A 20,009-nucleotide genomic window follows, 5' to 3' on the forward strand; every position below is an offset into this window, starting at 1 on the left:
ATTTTTTTTATAACTGAGTAATATATTCCTTTGTGTATATGTACCACACCTTCCTTATCCATTCATCTGCTGATGGACATCTAGGTTGCTTCCACGTCCTGGCTATTGTAAACTGTGCTGCAATGAACACTGGGGTACACGTGTCTCTTTCAGGTCTGGTTTCCTCTGTGTGTGTGCCCAGCACTGGGATTGCTGGGTCGTATGGCAGTTCTATTTCCAGTTTTTTAAGGAATCTCCACACTGTTCTCCATAGTGGTAGTGTTGCTGCTACTGCTGCTAAGTCGCTTCAGTCGTGTCCGACTCTGTGCGACCCCATAGACAGCAGCCCACCAGGCTCCCCCGCCCCTGGGATTCTCCAGGCAAGAACACTGGAGTGGGTTGCCATGGTCATACTAGTTTGCAATCCCACCAACAGAAAACAACAGACTTTTAACAAAAGTTTATCTTTGTCTATTTTATTTGTTCAAATGCTTCTAATTCCCGAAAGGCTTATATTATTAATTGATTTTATTGCTTCTGGTTCTACTTCAAGGATATATAGTTACATCCGACCTTTTCTATATATACTTAAAGATGTGACCATGTTTGTCTAGGAATCACTTTTGTTGTAGTTTTTTATTTACAATGTAAATATGTGCATACTACATATATCAGAAAATACTCAAAACAATTCCAAGAAATCCCAGTGTACATAACTTGGTGTAAATTTACTTAACCCTTTTAATAATTAACTCCACGTGCACAGATAGGCTTGGGTTTTATATAAGAAACATGATTAACTGAATGTGACTAAGTGTTCAGGAGAGATAATATTTAATACATTTCAAGAAAAGGATAATTAATATATTTTAGGTGTTCAGAAGAATTTACCCACAGGAAAGAACTTAACTACACATATGAAGACATAAGGAAAAGTTATCATATGGGAAAAATAGAACTTTCTCGGCTAATGCTGAGATTAGTGTAAAAATTTCATATTATTGAGTTTTTCATAAATGAAAGACTGATGCCCATATATATACACAAATGACCCAAACACTAAAAAAAGTTCACTTTCTTTAGATAATTCTACAACTGGTATGCACTTCCTAGAAGAAAGTACAGGGGTTTTTTAATTGAAAGTAAATTTTTTTTTTTTTGCACAAAATTAATGATTATTCCACCTTTGTGTCATATTCCTGGATCCTTCACCAATGTTACATGAGAAAGAAAAACTAAAGCAAAACAAATGAAAAACTGAAATCAGAATCACTAATGTTATCAAGTAGGGAAACAAATAAATTAAAATCTAGCAGCCATCAGCAAGAGTACAGCACAGATAATGCTGTAAAAAGAAACAAAGAAAATTGCCAGAAAACTGTATGCATCATACTCTTTCAAACCAGCAAAATATGCTCCTGCATACAATGGAACGTAAACAAAATCAATTTCATGTAAGGTATTGAAAGTAAATTTTTAAAATGTAACAAACCCATCAGATTCCACATAGCATGATCATTTAAATAAATATAAGGTGCCTGGGATTTTCATGGTTGTCCAGTGATTAAAATTCAGCACTTCCACTCCAGGGGATGTGGGTTCAATGCCTGGTGGGGGAACTAAGATCTTGCATGCTGTGTAGCATGGTCAAAAATTTTTTTTAAAAGGTAAGAAGTTGCCGTCTTGAAATCACTAAAGCACTAGAAACCATTAAATCTCAATACTATTTCAACTTATTTAGAGGACAAGCCAAGCATGCTTGACTTGTTTCTGAGTCCCCTTTGCAGATTTGCTATTATATCTGACATAGCCTATAGCACATACCACTGAGGAAGAGTGGGAAAGGACTGGCCCGGAAAATCGAGAAGACCGTGCTCCAGTCCCAGTTCAGCCTCCAGTTAGTCACTCTAAGCAAGACACTCTGTCAAGGCCTTCATTTCCTCATTAAAAACAAACAAGTCAGGCCCAATATTCTCTAAGGTCCTTTCTAGCACTGTGATTCTATGGTATCTTGTGGGTTCATTTCAGAAGATGTAACATTTGTTTACATTAAATCACTTCTGATACATTGATTATCAGAAACTGTCCATATAATGAAGTGTGAATTATTTACTTCTTAACATATTTTTTCAGTCCAGAAACAGTAATTCAACTATTACATTCTGAGATTTTAATCAAAATAAGATGACAAGAATCAAAACTTAGCATTTACAGCATTACACCTAGAAATATATATACAGTTAATAGAAGATTAAAGTCAAAAGAATATCGGACAGAGAGAGATTGAGAATTCATGAAGTATGTTTCACTGACAATTACTCCATAACAACTGTGCACTCAGAATTTGTGGAATAACCTTACAAGCTGGGGGAAAAGGCCATCCCAAATGTCAAAACAGAGAACCAAAATGATTCTGAATTTCCTAAAGGTACATTTTGAGGAAGAAAGAATTCTTCCCCATTCCCCCAACCTCCTGTCCCAAAGAGGAGAATTTAAAAATATGCACATCTTTGGTAATAGTTTACAGAAAATAAATGCCCAGATAGAAGGACAATATTTAACTTAATACTTATTCTTTAATTTGTTTTTTATAGCAGACATGTTAATTTCATTTTGAACATGGTATGCCAAATAACCTGAACTTCCAGGAATGAAGTCATGTAGCTCCCCAAGAAATTTCTTCATGGCATCAATTGATATATAACCTACAGAATAGAATATACATAATGGAAATTCTATCATACTATCTCCTTTACAAGGTCTTTGATTTATTAGAGCTAAGATTTCCAAAGAATGTTTTTAGAAAAGAAGTAAAAAGAAGAAATACCAGTGAGAATATTCTCCATAAAACATGATAACTATCAAGGAACACCTTCCTCCCCTCTTCACCACTACCCCTAGCCTTATACTATTTTTAAAACACCAGATACTTCATTAGCCACTTTGACTACAGAGACTGTGATGTACCGGTTAGGGCTGGAACTTAAAAGTACCTAGACCAAAATAACTGGGACGTGTGTCTGGCTTCGAATGTAATCGCTTAGAACTCCCTATCCAGTTAGCTACTAGCAACACAAACAGCTAGCTCATCTTCCCAGTAGACAAGTGACACCTTCCTGCATTGCTAACACTGAGATAACAGTCTTTAATAAAAAATTAAGAGGAAAACTGATACCACAACTTAGTCATTGAAGGTTGTAGGTATGAGTAATTCCGATGTTATTAATAATCTGAAATAGATATGAGAATCAAAAAGAAAACCTGAATGGAAAGAGCTTACAGACTCAATGATTTTGAGTAATATTACCTTTATTGCAGTTGCTTATCTGAGTGATAATGTTTTATGTGTAATACAAATGTTTGTGGTTTATACTAATATTGAAACTTAATTTAAAAGTAAATACCATATGAAAAAATATTCTGCTAGAGCTCGGAGATGACTGAATTTAAACCACCACCATCAATAGTATATCTATACAGTTTGATTGTTTATAATAATAGATCATAAATTCAGTTAATAAATTAACTATGAGGCCAATAACATAAAATTTATTAGCATCTTTAAAGATATTTTAAACATAACCATTTACTTTAGAATATCTTTTAAAGAACTATTACTATATTCTATATTGCTCATGGTCCTTGCCTAATGGCTAGATTTCTGTGTAAAATAAACTAATGCATTAAAATATTAACATTTCATTAATTGCACATACATACTGTGTGAAGTTTCTAAAGATATGTGGGAGGATAGAAATTTTTTAAATATTTACTATATTAATAAAATTATTCCTGCTAGTTAAAGAAGGATAGGAAATTTACAATTTAAAACTGGATTATTGTAGCAGTTTTGAAGTAGTTAGGACTTCAGGCTGAAATGACAGACACCCAATTTAAACCAGCTTAAACGTAAACTAAGGAGAACCGACTGCATGCATAGCCCAGTAAACTCTGCTCAGTGTTCTGTGGTGACCTAAATGGAAGGAAATCCAAAGAAGTGGGGATATATATATATATACACATAGTTGACTCACTTTGCTATACAGCATAAACTAAAACGTTGTAAAATGACTCAGTTCAGTTCAGCCGCTCAGTCGTGTCCAACTCTCTGCAACCTCATGAATCACAGCACACCAGGCCTCCCTGTCCATCACCAACTCCCGGAGTTCACTCAAACTCACCTCCATCAAGTCGGTAATGCCATCCAGCCATCTCATTCTCTGTCATCCCCATCTCCTCCCACCCCCAATCCCTCGCAGCATCAGAGTCTTTTCCAGTGAGTCAACTCGTCGCATGAGGTGGCCAAAGTATTAGAGTTTCAGCTTTAGCAGAAGTCCTTCCAATGAATACCTAGGACTGATCTCCTCCAGAATGGACTGGTTGGATCTCCTTGCAGTCAAGGGACTCTCAAGAGTCTTCTCCAGCACCATAGTTCAAAAGCATCAAAATGACTATACTCCAATAAAAATCAATTTTAAAAAATTAAAAAAAAATAAATTAGCTGAAGGTGAGTTTACTGGAAAGACACTGCCATATCAACCAAACTATGAGGAAGGCATACATGTTGCTAAGCCTCAGAAATTACCAGCTCTCACAGCCATCTCACTGATCTCCAGCTTTTTCCTATACATATTAATTTCAATTAATTTTCTTCCCAACACAAGCTGACTTTCTTTACAGGGTAAAAAATATGGCCACCAATAGCTCTCAAGTTTTATATCTTAGAGCTATGGTCACTTGAATAAGAATGACATGACTTGCTGCACTCCATGTTTAGAAATCCAAAGAACTGTGATTGGTCCACCTCAAGTCAGGTATTCATTCCCAAAGCAACTGCTGGGGGTAGGAACTAGCTCATGTTTTAGAAAATGTAACCCAAAATAATTGGGAAGAAGAAAAGAGAGTTCCTAGGAAAGACATTCTTGGTAGACAATTCTATATGAGTCTGTGGTAGCCAGCCCCTCAGATGGCCCTGAATGATCCCTATCTCCTGGTATTCATGAATTTGTGTAGGCTCCTCCCACTTTGTAATTGGGTTGTTCCCTGGTGTCTCAGAGGTTAAAGCGTCTGCCTCCAATGCGGGAGACCAGGGTTCGATCCCTGGGTCGGGAAGATCCCCTGGGGAAGGAAACGGTAACCCACTCCAGTATTCTTGCCTGGAGAATCCCATGGACGGAGAAGCCTGGTAGGCTACAGTCCACGGGGTCGCAAAGAGTCGGACACGACTGAGCGACGGAACGGAACGGAATATGACTGACAGCACTTGGCAGAAGCAATGATATGTCCCTTCTGAGAAGAGGATATAGAAAAGACACTGGCTTCTGTCTTTGACACACTCTTTCTCACACCTGCATTTCTCATTCTGAGGAAAGCAAGCTACCATGTTGTGAACAGCCCTTACGGAGTCCACTTGGTGAGATCTAAGCCTTTTGCCAAAACCCAACAAGAACCCAGAGCCTGCCAACAACCATATGCATAAGCTTTGAAATGGATTTTCCTGTCCCTAAAATGACTGCAAACTAGCTGACAAACTGACTGCAACCTTACTAGAGATTATTAGACATAAGTATCCAACTAAGCTTCCCTCGTAGCTCAGTCAGTAAAGAATCTGCCTGCAATGCAAGAGACCTGGGTTCTATTCCTGGGTCAGGAAGATCCCCTAGAGAAGGAAACAGCAACCCACTCCAGTATGCTTGCCTGGGAAATCCCATGGACAGAGGAGCCTGGCAGACTATAGTCCATGGGGTCACAAGAGTTGGACACAACTTAGCAACTAAACTACCAAAATCCAACTAAGATGCTCCTGAACTCTTGGTCCTCAGAAACTATAAAATAATAAGTATTCACTGTTTTAAGCTGCTAAGTTTTGAGCAATTTGTTACACAGCAATATATAAATGGAGAAGGGAATGGCAAATCCCTTCAGTACTCTTGCCTTGAGAACCCCATGAACAGTATGAAAAGGCAAAAAATAGGACACTGAAAGGTGGACTCCCCAGGTCAGTAGGTGCCCAATATGCTACTGGAGATCAGTGGAGAAATAACTCCAGAAAGAATGAAGAGATGGAGCCACAGCAAAAAAAAAAAAAAATAGCCAGTTATGGATGTGACTGGTGATGGAAGCAAAGTCCAATGCTGTAAAGAGCAATATTTCATAGGAACCTGTGATGTTAGGTCCATGAATCAAGGCAAATTGGAAGTGATCAAACAGGAGATGGCAAGAGTGAATGTCAACATTTTAGGAATCAGCGAAATAAAATGGACTGGAATGGATGAATTTAACTCAGATGACCATTATATCTACTACTGTGGGCTAGAATCCCTTAGAAAAAATGGAGTAGCCATCATAGTAAACAAGAGTCCGAAATGCACTACTTGGATGCAATCTCAGAAAGGACAGAATAATCTCTGTTCATTTTCAAGGCAAACCTTGGAATATCACAGTAATCCAAGCCTATGCCCTGAGCAGTAATGCTGAAGAAGCAGAAGTCGAACAGTTCTATGAAGACCTACAAGACCCTGTAGAACAAACACCCAAAAAAGATGTTCTTTTCATTACAGGGTATTGGAATGCAAAAGTAGGAAGTCAAGAAACACCTGGAGTTGGCCTTGAAGTACAGAATGAAGCAGGGCAAAGGCTAATAGAGTTCTCCCAAAAGAATGCACCGGTCATAGCAAACACCCTCTTCCAACAACACAAAAGAAGACTCTACACATGGACATCACCAGATGGTCAACACCGAAATCAGATTAATTATATTCTTTGCAGCCAAAGATGGAGAAGCTCTATACAGTTAGCAAAAAAAAAAAAGACCAGGAGCTGACTGGTTCAGATCATGAACTCTTTATTGAAAATTCAGACTTAAATTGAAGAAAGTAGGGATTACCACTAGACCATTCAGGTATGACCTAAATCAAATCCCTAACAATTATACAGTGGAAATGAGAAATAAATTTAAGGGACTAGATCTGATAGACAGAGTGCCTGATGAACTATGGATGGAGGTTCGTGACGTTGTACAGGAGACAGGGACCAAGACCATCCCCGAGAAAAAGAAATGCAAAATAGCAATATGGCTTTCTGAGGAGGCCTTACAAATAGTTGTGAAAAGAAGAGAAGCGAAAAGCAAAGGAGAAAAGGAAAGATATACCTATTTGAATGCAGAGTTCCAAAGAATAGCAAGGAGAGATAAGAAAGCCTTACTCAGCGATCAATGCAAAGAAATACAGGAAAACAGTAGAATGGGAAAGACTATAAATCCCTTCAAGAAAATTAAGAGATACCAAGGGAACATTTTATGCAAAGAAGAGCTCGATAAAGGACAGAAATGGTATGGATCTAACAGAAGCAGAAGATATTAAGAGATGGCAAGAATACACAGAGAACTGTACAAAAAATATCTTCACGACACAGATAATAACGATGGTGTGATCACTCACCTAGAGCCAGACATCCTGGAATGTGAAGTCAAGTGGGCCATAGGAAGCATCACTACAAACAAAGTTAGTGGAGGTGATGGAATTCCAGTTGAACTAGTTCAAATCCTAAAAGATTGGAGAAGGAAATGGCAACCCACTCCAGTACTTTTGCCTGGGAAATCCTATGGATAGAGGAGCCTGGTGGGTTACAGTCCATGGGGTCACAAAAGAGTCGGACACGACTGAGCGACTAAACACCAACTTAGCTCCACTGACTTTTTTCCTCTGGGAGTGAAACTAAGGGAAGGGTGGGGTGGGGGAAATGATGCATGAAAATGCCTCATTCTGAAGACTTACTACCTAAATATAAATCTCACTATATGAAACAAAAAATCCTAAAAGATGATGCTGTGAAAGCGCTGCCCTCAATATGCCAGGAAATTTGGAAAACTCAGCAGTGGCCACAGGACTGGAAAAGGTCAGTTTTCCTTCCAATCCCAAAGAAAGGCAATCCCGAAGAATGCTCAAACTAGCGCACAATTGCACTCATCTCGCATGCTAGTAAAGTAATGCTCGAAATTCTCCAAGCCAGGCTTCAACAGTACATGACCCATAAACATGTAGATGTTCAAGCTGGTTTTAGAAAAGACAGAGGAACCAGAGATCAAATTCCCAACATCCGCTGGATTGTTGAAAAAGCAAGAAAGTTCCAGAAAAACATCTATTTCTGCTTCATTGACTATGCCAAAGCCTTTGACTGTGTGGATCACAATAAACTGTGGAAAATTCTAAAAGAGATGGGAATACCAGACCACCTCACCTGCCTCTTGAGAAACCTGTATGCAGGTCAGGAAGCAACAGTTAGAATTGGACATGAAACAACAGACTAGTTCCAAACTGGAAAAGGACTACATCAAGGCTGTATATTGGCACCATGCTTATTCAACTTAAATGCAGAGTATATCATGAGAAACGCTGGGCTGGATGAAGCACAAGCTGGAATCAAGATTGCTGGAAGAAATATCAATAACCTCAGATATGCAGATGACACCACCCTTACGGCAGAAAGCAAAGAAGAGCTAAAGATCCTCCTGATGAAAGTGAAAGAGGAGACTGAAAAAGTTGGCTTAAAACTCAACATTCAGACAACAAACATCATGGCATCCACTCTTATCACTTCATGGCAAATAGAAAAACAGTGGAAACAGTGGCAGACTTTATTTTTTGGGGCTCCAAAATCATTGTAGACAGTGACTGCAGCCATGAAATTAAAAGGTGCTTACTCCTTTGAAGAAAAGTTATGACCAACCTAGACAGCTTATTCAAAAACAGACATTACTTTGCCAACAAAGGTCCGTCTAGTCAAGGCTATGGTTTTTCCAGTAGTCATGTATGGATGTGAGAGCTGGACTATAAAGAAAGCTGAGCACTGAAGAATTGATGCTTTTGAACTGTGGTGTTGGAGAAGACTCTTGAGAGTCCCTTGGACTGCAAGGAGATCCAACCAGTCCATCCTAAAGGAAATCAGTCCTGAATGTTCATTGGAAGGACTGATGTTGAAGCTGAAGCTCCAATACTTTGGCCACCTGATGAGAAGAGTTGACTCATTTGAAAAGACCCTGATGCTAGGAAAGGCTGAAGGCTAGAGGAGAAGGGGACAACAGAGGATGAGATAGTTGGATGGCATCATCGATTCAATGGACATGAGTTTGAGTGAACTCCGGGAGTTGGTGATGGACAGGGAGGCCTGGTAGGCTGAAGTCCATGGGGTCACAAAGAGTAGGAGACGACTGAGTGACTGAACTCAATCAAACTGAAGAGATAACTAATAAAGTATCTCTTATAAGTTCCCAAACTTTTAATTATCAGAACTTTTTGGTTTGGGGACTTCCCTGGTGGTTCAGGAGTTAAGATTCACACTTTAATGCAAGGCGGTCTGGGCTTGAAATTTTTTGCCTGCAAGATATTTATCACTATTAGTTATTCTTTTCCTTTTTATTAACTATATGTGCTCAGTTGCTTCAGTCATGTCTGATTCTGCGACCCTGTGGACCATACCCCTCCAGGCTGCTCTGTCCATAGGCTTTTTCCACCATGAATACTAGAGTGGGTTGCCATGCCCTCCTCCAGGGGATCTTCCTGACCCAGAGATCGAACTGGTGTCTCCTGCATCTCCTGCACTGCAGGCAGATTCTTTACCACTGAGCCACTGGGAAGCCACATATGGAGCTGTTAATCAGAATTTTTTATTATGGTGATAACCAGTGAGAGAAATTAATTCCAGTCAAAAGCAAAAAATAAACAAAAAACAGACCAAAAAAACTTTAATATTTTATGGGACACTGGTAACACCTGGATATACATCTGGTTGTCACAAAGTGGGGGTCATGTGGTGGGGAGGGGCATGTTTCTGGATGGGATGCTACTGGCATCTAATGGGCACTAGCCAGGGTTGTTCTCTACAACAAAGAATTATCTGACCTAAAATGCCAACAAAGGTCCATCAATTTCAAAGCTATGGTTTTTCCAGTATTCATGTATAGATGTGAGAGTTGGACTATAAAGAAAGCTGAGCACCAAAGAATTGATGCCTTTGAACTGTGGTGCTGGAGAAGACTCTTGAGAGTTCCTTGGACAGCAAGGAGATCCAACCAGTCCATCCTAAAGGAAATCAATCATGAATATTCACTGGAAGGACTGATGCTGAAGCTGAAACTCCAATACTTTGGCCACCTGATACAAAGAACTGACTGATTTGAAAAGACCCTGATGCTGGGAAAGATTGAAGGCAGGAGGAGAAGGGATGGCATCACTGACTCACTTTGAGTAGGCTCCAGGAGTTGGTGATGGACAGGGAAGCCTGGTGTGCTGCAGTCCATGGGGTTGCAAAGAGTCAGACATGACTGAGGGACTGCACTGAAGTGAAAATGCCATATATGACAGTTCCAGAACTGAGAAAGCCTGTTCCAGGGTATGGCTCCAACTTGTATTTTCTAAAACCAGACATCTAATTAGATTTATTTTAAGAGATTTAACATTCACTGAGTTGAACTCAACCCATTTTGAGGAAGAGACAGTAAAGTTATAGTCACAAATGTTGATACCGCTGCCTAAATTAGAACACTGCTACCCTACAGTTTCAATTAGATTACCACTGCCCTACATTTTCAATTAACACAAGCTGATTTTCTCAACAAGCAGTTATTTCTTTCTGTACAGGCAAATGGGCATGATAAAAAAAGGAAAGACTGTCACTTTATGTCAAAATTGAAGACAATTAAATTATTTTTTAAATAAAGCTTTCTTCCAAGAAAGTACTATTTTTAAATTTAATGCAGTATTAGAAAGAAAAAAATAATTTTTCAACTTCACAAATTAAAAAATTAGAAGATTTTACTTTAGTTCTACCAATAAAATCAATACCAGATTACCACAGGTTAAAATTATACTTTAAAGATAACTAATGATTATTTTTACAGTTTTTAATACTTTTATTTGCCTGCACTGGATCTTAGTGGTGGCACGTGGGATCTAGCTCTCTGCCTGTGTGCTAAATTGCATCCGACTCTTTGTGACCCTATGGACTGGAACCCTCCAGGCTCCTCTGTCCATGGGATTCTCTAGGCAAGAGCGCTGGAATGGGTTGCCATTTCCTCCTCCAGGAGGTCTTCCTGACTGAGGGATCAAACCCATGTCTCTTACGTCTCCTGCACTGGCAGGTGGGTTCTTCACCACTAGCGCCACCTGGGAAGCCAGGGATCAAACCCAGGCCCCTTGTATTGGAAGCACTGAGTCTTAACCACCGGTCCACCAGGGACATCCCGATAGTTCTTTTTTAGTTTGTTTTATATAACACTGCTATGTCTTTTTAAACAGTAAGATGGAAGTGAGATATAGAACAGCATTGTTGCTTCTCCAAATCTAAGCATTTGTCTTTATTGTATGGCTGATTTTAATATTTATTATTGGTCTTTACGTTATCAAACAGTCAGTAAATCCAATGAGCAAAAGATATTTAGTATGTGGTGATGGAGCTGCCTGACGCAAAATCAATACCAATATTATACCATAACCATCCATGGTTTAAGGTACCTACATCTTATCTGAATATTTAGACCTAGGGAAAAATCTAGGCAGCAATCAGCTACTCCCAATCGTAGTACTTAAGTACAGTTGACCCTCCAAATAATGTGGGGGTTAAGGGTGCCAACTCTTTCAGCAGTCAAAAATCCACTTACAATGTATAGCTGGCCCTGGAGATTCAATGTTCCTCTTTATCTGTGGTTCTACATCTGCAAACTCAACCAGCTGCAGATTATGTAGAACTGTAGCATTTATTATTTAGAAAACCCTCATATAAGTGGACCCTGGAAGTTCAAACACTTGCTATCCAAAGGGCAACTGTACTTCTTCTTAGTTCACTGTCCTTTGCTGTCAACAACTGCTCCTAAGAGTTCTAGAATTGACTTTTCTACTATCATAGTTGGAATAGAAGTTTTCTTTGATATCTCCAACACTCAGCCCCAAACTACACATTCGAAGTTCTTAATTGCTTTTCTGAAGGCCATTTATATTACTCAAATGAATAGAAGGAAAAAACTAATAAAACAAATGGATAGATAAACTGAGTTAGAGGAACAGTAATATGATAGAAGACATTTAGGAATTTGTAAACTAGTTGCAAAAGGTAATTATGGCACTGCTAAAAAAGATAAAATGATAAATATACAAATGATTTTATAATGAAACATCTTAAAGACCACACATTTTAATTGTAGTGTTTTGAAAACAAATTTTTAAAATCCTCTATTTTTAAAATTAACAATGACCCTACTAAATACTACCCACATCAGATTATTCAAATAATATTTCCTACTTCACCTCACTTAGCACTGTTCAAATTTCAACGGCCACTTTTCAACTAGTTCCTTTGTTTGCACCCTCTCAATGTCAGCCTCAATTAACTGTCTTCTTTTTATGCTGGGCACTAGAAAATCTAAATATGGAGTCTGTCAACATCTGGGTGACCCATGAAAGGGCTTCTGGGCACACGTGAGCCTCTTTAAATTATATGTAAAGTTTACGTGTTATGTTTGTTTGTATGTATGTATGCTTAGGGGAAGGGACCTAAGTTTCATCAGATTCTCAAAGGAAACTATATAATCAGGGTTGTTCAAGCAATTAATCTGGCTTCCCTGGTGGCTCAGATGGTAAGAATCTGCCTACCATGCAGGAGACCTGATCCATGTGTCAGGAAGATCCCCTGGAGAAAGGAATGGCTACCCACTCCAGTATTCTTGACTGCAGAATTCCATGGACAAAGGAAACTGGGGGCCTACAGTCCAGGGGGCTGCAAAGAGTTGGGTATGACTGAGCAACTAACACTAACATTTTATACAATTAATTTTCTAAAGTGGGACACTTAAGAGCAAAACTTGATGCCAGGACAACAAACTGGAACTGTCTTATGTAAACAGGGATGTGTTTCCACCTTACCAATAGACCAGCATTTTAACATAAGAAATACAGGGACGATTTTGGGTCTGTTCTGCAGATTAATTTATTTAATGTATGAATGAGGTCTCCTATTAGTGTGGATGACAGGGGAGTTATACTTTGTACAAGATATTCCCTTGCTTCTTCCCTACTTGAGTTGACTCTAAATTTTATATTACCTGTTACCATGTTGTTCACTGGATAGTGCTGAAGAGGAAAGTACATCTGCTTTTCTACAACTGGAGTCCTTATAAAATGCTTTTCTGTGCTATAAAATGAAACATATAGAAAGTCATATTTATATTTGTTTTTTGGACTTGTTATACAAATTAGAAATTATTCCAGGCAATACGTATAGCAATGTATTGCTCTGTGATAAGACTTCAGTCTTATTGGATGAAAACATTAACTATAAGCTTCTTTTGTGCTTCCAAACAGACGGGGAAACACTGGAAACAGTGACAGATTTTATTTTGGGGGGCTCCAAAATCACTGCAGATGGTGACTGCAGCCATAAAATTAAAAGATGCTTGCTCCTTGGAAGAAAATTTATGACCAACCCAGACAGCATATTAAAAAGAAGAGACATTACTTTGCCAGAAAAGGTCCAGCTAGTCAAAGCTATGGTTTTTCCAGTAGTCATGTATGATGTGAGAGTTGGACTGTCAAGAAAACTGAGCACCAGTGAATTGATGCCTTTGAACTGTGGTGTTGGAGAACATTCTTTTGAGTCCCTTGGACAGCAAGGAGATCCAACCAGTCCATCCTAAAGGAAATCAATCCAAATGTTCATTGGAAGGACTGATGCTGAAGCTGAAACTCCAATACTTTGGCCATCTGATGCAAAGAACTGACTGATACGAAAAAACCCTGATGCTGGGAAAGACTGAAGGAGGGAGGAGAAGGGGACGACAGAGGATGAGATGGTTGGATGGCATCACCGACTCAATGGACAAGAGTTTGAGTAAACTCTGGGAGCTGGTGATGGACAGGGAGGCCTAGCATACTGTATTCCATGGGGTCGCAAAGAGTCAGACATGACTGAGTGACTGAACTGAACTGAACAGATATTTTTGGTTTTCGAGACTGCTTCCCAAAACAAGTTTGTATTGAGTAATAGAGACCTGGTCTTTCCCCCAATATTCTTGAAAGCATAATTCAATAATATTTTATAATTAGATAAAATACATAAATACACATGTAATTTTAAATACTCTAAAAGAAAACACTCCATTTAAAATAATCGTAACATTTACTGCTATTGTGTTCAAATAACTGGAACTCTATTAATTAGTACTTACACATTTTAAGCAAAAAATGATGTCTGGGAAAAAAACATGAGGTACACTAAGTAACTTCTGAGTTAAAAAAAGAAAAAGTTAAATTATTCTGAGTGTGCTTATATAGTACAATTAATTATATCTAATTTTTACAGAGCTAAGCAGTTTTCAACTAAAATATCCTATTTTCTAACTGACAAATAGCAATGTTTACTATATTTAGACTATATATAATCCATAGATAATATAACTGTATGAGAATAAAAACTTCAATAATAAAACACTGAGGTCATCCTTAAATTTATTTTCCTAAAAAAATATCTAAAATTATACTGAGTGATAACAAAGACTTTATTTTCAATCTGTTTAAAAGTCCTTCTAAAAGAAACTATAGCTTGGAGACTTCCCTGGCAGTCCAATGATTAGGACTCTGTGTTTCCACCACAGGGGTCATGGGTTTGATTTCTGGTTGGGGAACTAAGATCCTGCATGCCATGAGGCATGGCCAAGAAATTAAAAGAAAAGAAATGAAAATAGAGAAACCATAGCTCATTTAGGAACAGTTCTACAAATAAAGCAAAACCATATTCCCAGAAAGGTCACGGACTAAACAAGGATACCAATTATCATTGTTATTATTTACCATGACTCTAAAATTTCAGGCCAAGCAGAAAGAGATGGGGGAGGGAAAAGCAAGAAATGGAAGAGATAGCTAGTAAAATAGAAGAGTTATATACAGAAAAGGAAGAAAAAATACTTTCATTATTAACAAACGATATAAATGTGTACCCTGAAAAGCCAAGAGAAAAAACTGAAATATTTTTAGAATCTTAAAGATTCCAAGTGGGTAAATGTAAGACAAATACTCAAAAATAAATAAATTTTCTATGTATCAGCAATGACTAATGAAAATAAAATGGAAAAAATGATCCGATCCACTATAGCAAAAAAGTTCATAAAAATCTAGGAATAACATAATAAGCAGTTCAACATGATACTGAATAACCAACAAATCACAGAAGAAATAAAAAAAAATAAATCAAAATATGCATAGAAATGAATGAAAATGAAAACACAACAACCCAAAACCTATGGGACACTGTAAAAGCAGTGCTAACGGGAAGGTGCATAGCAATACAGGCTTACCTCAAGAAACAAGAAAGAAGTCAAATAAATAACCTAACTCTACACCTAAAGCAACCAGAAAAGGAAGAAATGAAGAACCCCAAGGTTAGTAGAAGGAAAGAAATCTTAAAAATTAGGGCAGAAATAAATGCAAAAGAAACAAAAGAAACCACAGCAAAAATCAACAAAGCCAAAAGCTGGTTTTTTGAGAAGATAAATAAAATTGACAAACCATTAGCCAGACTCATCAAGAAACAAAGGCAGAAAAATCAACAAAATTAGAAATGAAAATGGAGAGATCACAACAGACAACACAGAAATACAAAGGCTCATAAGAGACTATTATCAGCAACTATATGCCAATAAAATGGACAACTTGGGAGAAATGGACAAATTCTTAGAAAAGTACAACTTTCCAAAACTGAATCAGGAAGAAATAGAAAATCTTAACAGACCCATCACAAGCATGGAAATTGAAACTGTAATCAGAAATCTTCCAACAGGCAGACGCGAGAGACGCCCGGCTCCGGCGCAACCAACCACGTGCAGAATCGTGGCTGAGATGAGCTACCCCGCGCCCAGGGTTAGGGCGGTGGCCGAGAGGAGCTGTACCACGTTCAGGAGGCGGTGGCTGCTTGGGCACCAGAGGGCCAAGAGGAGCTGATCCACATTCAAAGCAGGAGGGGCGGCCTTGAGGAGATACCCCTCGTCCAAGGTAAGGTACAGCGGCTGCACCTTGCTGGAGCAGCTGGGAAGAGATACTCCACGACCAAGTGGAATATAAGAATCCAGTGTTTTGGGGAGGAAGGAACAAGATGGCGGAGGGATAAGACGGTGAGACCACTCTCTCCCCCACAAATTCATCAAAAGAACATTTGAACGTGGAGTAAAGTCCACAAAACAACTTCTGAATACTGGCAGAGGACATCAGGCTCCCAGAAAAGCAGCCCATTGTCTTCTAAAGGAGAGAGAAGAAATCCAGCTCCACCCACCAGAACACCGACACATGCTTCCCTAACCAGGGAATCCGGACAAGTCACCCGTCCAACCCCACACACAGCGAAGAAACTACATAATAAAGAGAACTCCACAAACTGCAAGAAGAGGGAAAGGCCACCCCAAGCAAAGCAATATAAGCAAGATGAAGAGGCAGAGAAATACCCAGCAAGTAAAGGAACAAGATAATTGCCCACCAACACAAACAAAAGGAGAAGATATAGGGAATTTACCTGATAAAGAATTTCAAATTTTGATGGTGAAAATGATTCAAAATCTTGAAAGCAAAATGGAGTTACAGATAAATAACCTGGAGAAAAGGATTGAGAAGATGGAAGAAAGATTTAATAAGGACTTACAAGAAATAAAAAAGAGTCAATATACAATGAATAATGCAATAGATGAGATCAGAAACACTCTGGAGGGAACAAACAGTAGAATAACAGAGGCAGAAGACAGGATAAGCGAACTAGAAGATAAAATTGTAGAAATAAATGAAACAGAGAGGAAAAAAGAAAAACGAATTAAAAGAAATGAGGACAATATTAGAGACCTCTGGGACAATGTTAAATGCTCCAACATTCGAATCATAGGAGTCCCAGAAGAAGACAAAAAGAAAGACCATGAGAGAATACTTGAGGAGATAATAGTTGAAAACTTCCCTAAAATGGGGAAAGAAATAATCACCCAAGTCCAAGAAACCCAGAGAGTCCCCAACAGGATAAACCCAAGGCGAAATACTCCAAGACACATATTAATCAAATTAACAAAGATCAAACACAAAGAACAAATATTAAAAGCAGCAAGGGAAAAGCAGCAAATAACTCATAAGGGGATTCCCATAAGGATAACAGCTGATCTTTCAACAGAAACTCTTCAGGCCAGAAGGGAGTGGCAAGACATGCTTAAAGTGATGAAAGAAAATACCCTACAGCCCAGATTACTATACCCAGCAAGGATCTCATTCAAATATGAAGGAGAAATCAAAAGCTTTACAGACAAGCAAAAGCTGAGGGAATTCAGCATCACCAAACCAGCTCTCCAACAAATGCTAAAGGATCTTCTATAGACAGGAAACACAGAAAGAGTGTATAAACTTGAACCCAAAGCAATAAAGAAAATGGCTACGGGATCGTACTTATCAATAATTACCTTAAACCTAAATGGGTTGAAATTTTCAAAAAGGCTAGGAAACAATTCTCATAGCCATCAATAGTTCAGTGTTGAGTTCATGAATAGTTTTTAAAGTTTGGGAAAACTGTAGTATTTGCTATTTGAAGTACTATTTGTAATTGGCATATTACGATGTAACATTGGTCTTCATTTCCAACTTAAAATGCCTAAAAATGCCTAACAGGTTTTTAGATTTGTGAATTTTAGTTGAAATGTATTTTACGATGTTACTAAACCTGCAGAAATATTGAAATATTTCAGGGAACTTATTCACTGTACATTTAATTTATTTTATTTATAAAAGTTATGAACTGTAGAAAGTTTTACTTGTTGGGTCAAATGCTTGTTGCATTTGAAGTGCTAGTTACAAGAAAATCAAATACCTTCAATGTATAAATGTTATTAAGTTTTTAAAGGACTCTGGAGTATAAGTAAGTTTGTTTAAAGAAATTTAGTCTGTTCAACTTGAAAAAAATAAATAAAATTGGATTATTTGATTTAAAAAAAAAAAAAAGAAATCTTCCAACAAACAAAAGACAAGGACAAGATGGCTTCACAGCTGAATTCTACCAAAAATTTAGAGAAGAGCTAACACCTATCCTACTCAAACTCACAATGAGCTACCATTTCACACCAGTCAGAATGGCTGCTATCCAAAAGTCTACAAGCAATAAATGCTGGAGAGGGTGTGGAGAAAAGGGAACCCTCTTACACTGTTGGTGGGAATGCAAGCTAGTACAGCCACTATGGAGAACAGTGTGGAGATTCCTTAAAAACCTGGAAATAGAACTGCCATATGACCCAGCAATCCCAATGCTGGGCATACACACTGAGGAAACCAGAATTGAAAGAGACACATGTTACTCCAATGTTCATCGCAGCACTGTTCATAATAGCCAGGACATGGAAGCAACCTAGATGTCCATCAGCAGACAAACGGATAAGAAAGCTGTGGTACATATACACGATAGAATATTACTCAGCCATTAAAAAGAGTGCATTTGAATCAGTTCTAATGAGGTGGATTAAACTGGAGCCTATTATACAGAGTGAAGTAAGCCAGAAAGAAAAACACTAATACAGTATACTAACGCATATATATGGAATTTACAAAGACGGTAACAATAACCTTGTATGCGAGACAGCAAAAGAGACACAGATGTATAGAGCAGTCTTTTAGACTCTGTGGGAGAGGGTGAGGGCAGGATGATATGGGAGAATGGCATTGAAACATGTAAATTATCATATGTGAAATGAATCACCAGTCCAGGTTCGATGCATGCCACACGGTACACTGGGATGACCCAGAGGGATGGGGTGGGGAGGGAGGTGGGAGGGGGGTTCAGGATAGGGAACATATGTACACCCATTGCGGATTCATGTCAATGTATGGCAAAAACAATACAATATTGTAAAGAAAATAAATAAAACTGAAAAAAAATTTTTTTAATTTCTATTTCCCATTTTTCTCTTACAAGGTCACTTAGGATAACTATTCTCTCCTTTACTAATTCCTTAATATCTTCACGGTCTCACCTTTTCAATTTCATTTTTTTTTTCTAACCTTACCAGTTTCTTATTTCAAAAAGTATAACAAGTTCAAGGGAGTTCTATGAATAGAGATTCAGTTCAGTTCAGTCGTTCAGTCGTGTCCAACTCTTTGCGGCCTCAGGTACTGCAGCACACCAGGCCTCCCTGTCCATCACCAACTCCCGCAGTCTACCCAAACCCATGTCCATCGAGTCGGTGATGCCATCCAACCTCTGTCATCCCCTTCTCCTCCTGCACTCAGTCTTTCCCAGCATCAGGGTCTTTTCCAGTGAGTCAACTCGTCGCATGAGGTGGCCAAAGTATTGGAGTTTCAGCTTCAACATCAGTCCTTCCAATGAACACCCAGGACTGATCTCCTTTAGAATGGACTGGTTGGATCTCCTTGCAGTCCAAGGGACTTTCAAGAGTCTTCTCCAACACCACAGTTTAAAAGCATCAATTCTTCGGTGCTCAGCTTTCTTTATAGTCCAACTCTCACATCCATACATGACCACTGGAAAAACCATAGCCTTGACTAGACGGACCTTTGTTAGCAAAGTAATGTCTCTGCTTTTTAATACAAAGACCTAGAATATGGATATTCAAACTTAAGTGGTGGAATATCTATAAGTCACGGGAACATGAAGCAATAGTTAACTAAAACTAAATACACAACTTTGTGCTAAATCAGATAACAATGTATATCAAATTAAGGAAAACCATATAGGAGGTACAAAAGGAACAAGAAAAAATTATGGGAAAAAAACTTCAAGGTAAAAAAACTATACTATATAAATTAAACTCATTAATTTTTATATTGAAGAAAGATCATTTTATTACAGCAGCTAAATCCCATACTTTTAATAGTTAATGCTCCCTATGAACATTTGGAAGCCACTGAAGTGGAAAATATAGTATTGGGGCTAGATAGTGAATAAGCCTGCCACAAGGGGGCCTCTCACAGATTAGCCCTAACACAACACCAAGTCCATGTTTGTTTGTCTTTTAAAAT

At 38.3% G+C, this 20,009-nt stretch overlaps 1 protein-coding gene across 1 annotated transcript in view; it reads right to left on the reverse strand.

The window, feature by feature from the left end:
- Positions 1-1,579: 1,579 nt before the first annotated feature.
- The window catches only part of TERB2 (telomere repeat binding bouquet formation protein 2), a 34,778-nt gene continuing 16,348 nt past the window's right edge, over positions 1,580-20,009 (reverse strand). The window contains exons 6-7 of the mRNA XM_055436563.2: positions 13,073-13,161; positions 1,580-2,684 (exon numbers count right to left, since the gene is read on the reverse strand). Of these exons, the coding sequence (XP_055292538.2) occupies positions 2,542-2,684; positions 13,073-13,161 (232 nt within the window). The 3' untranslated portion in view covers positions 1,580-2,541. The remainder of the gene's footprint in view (positions 2,685-13,072; positions 13,162-20,009) is intronic.

The sequence above is a fragment of the Moschus berezovskii genome, chromosome 9 (assembly GCF_049115385.1).
Source record: "Moschus berezovskii isolate FMDL1 chromosome 9, NW_MosBer_1.0, whole genome shotgun sequence".
In the NCBI taxonomy this organism is placed as follows: Eukaryota; Metazoa; Chordata; class Mammalia; order Artiodactyla; family Moschidae; genus Moschus; species Moschus berezovskii.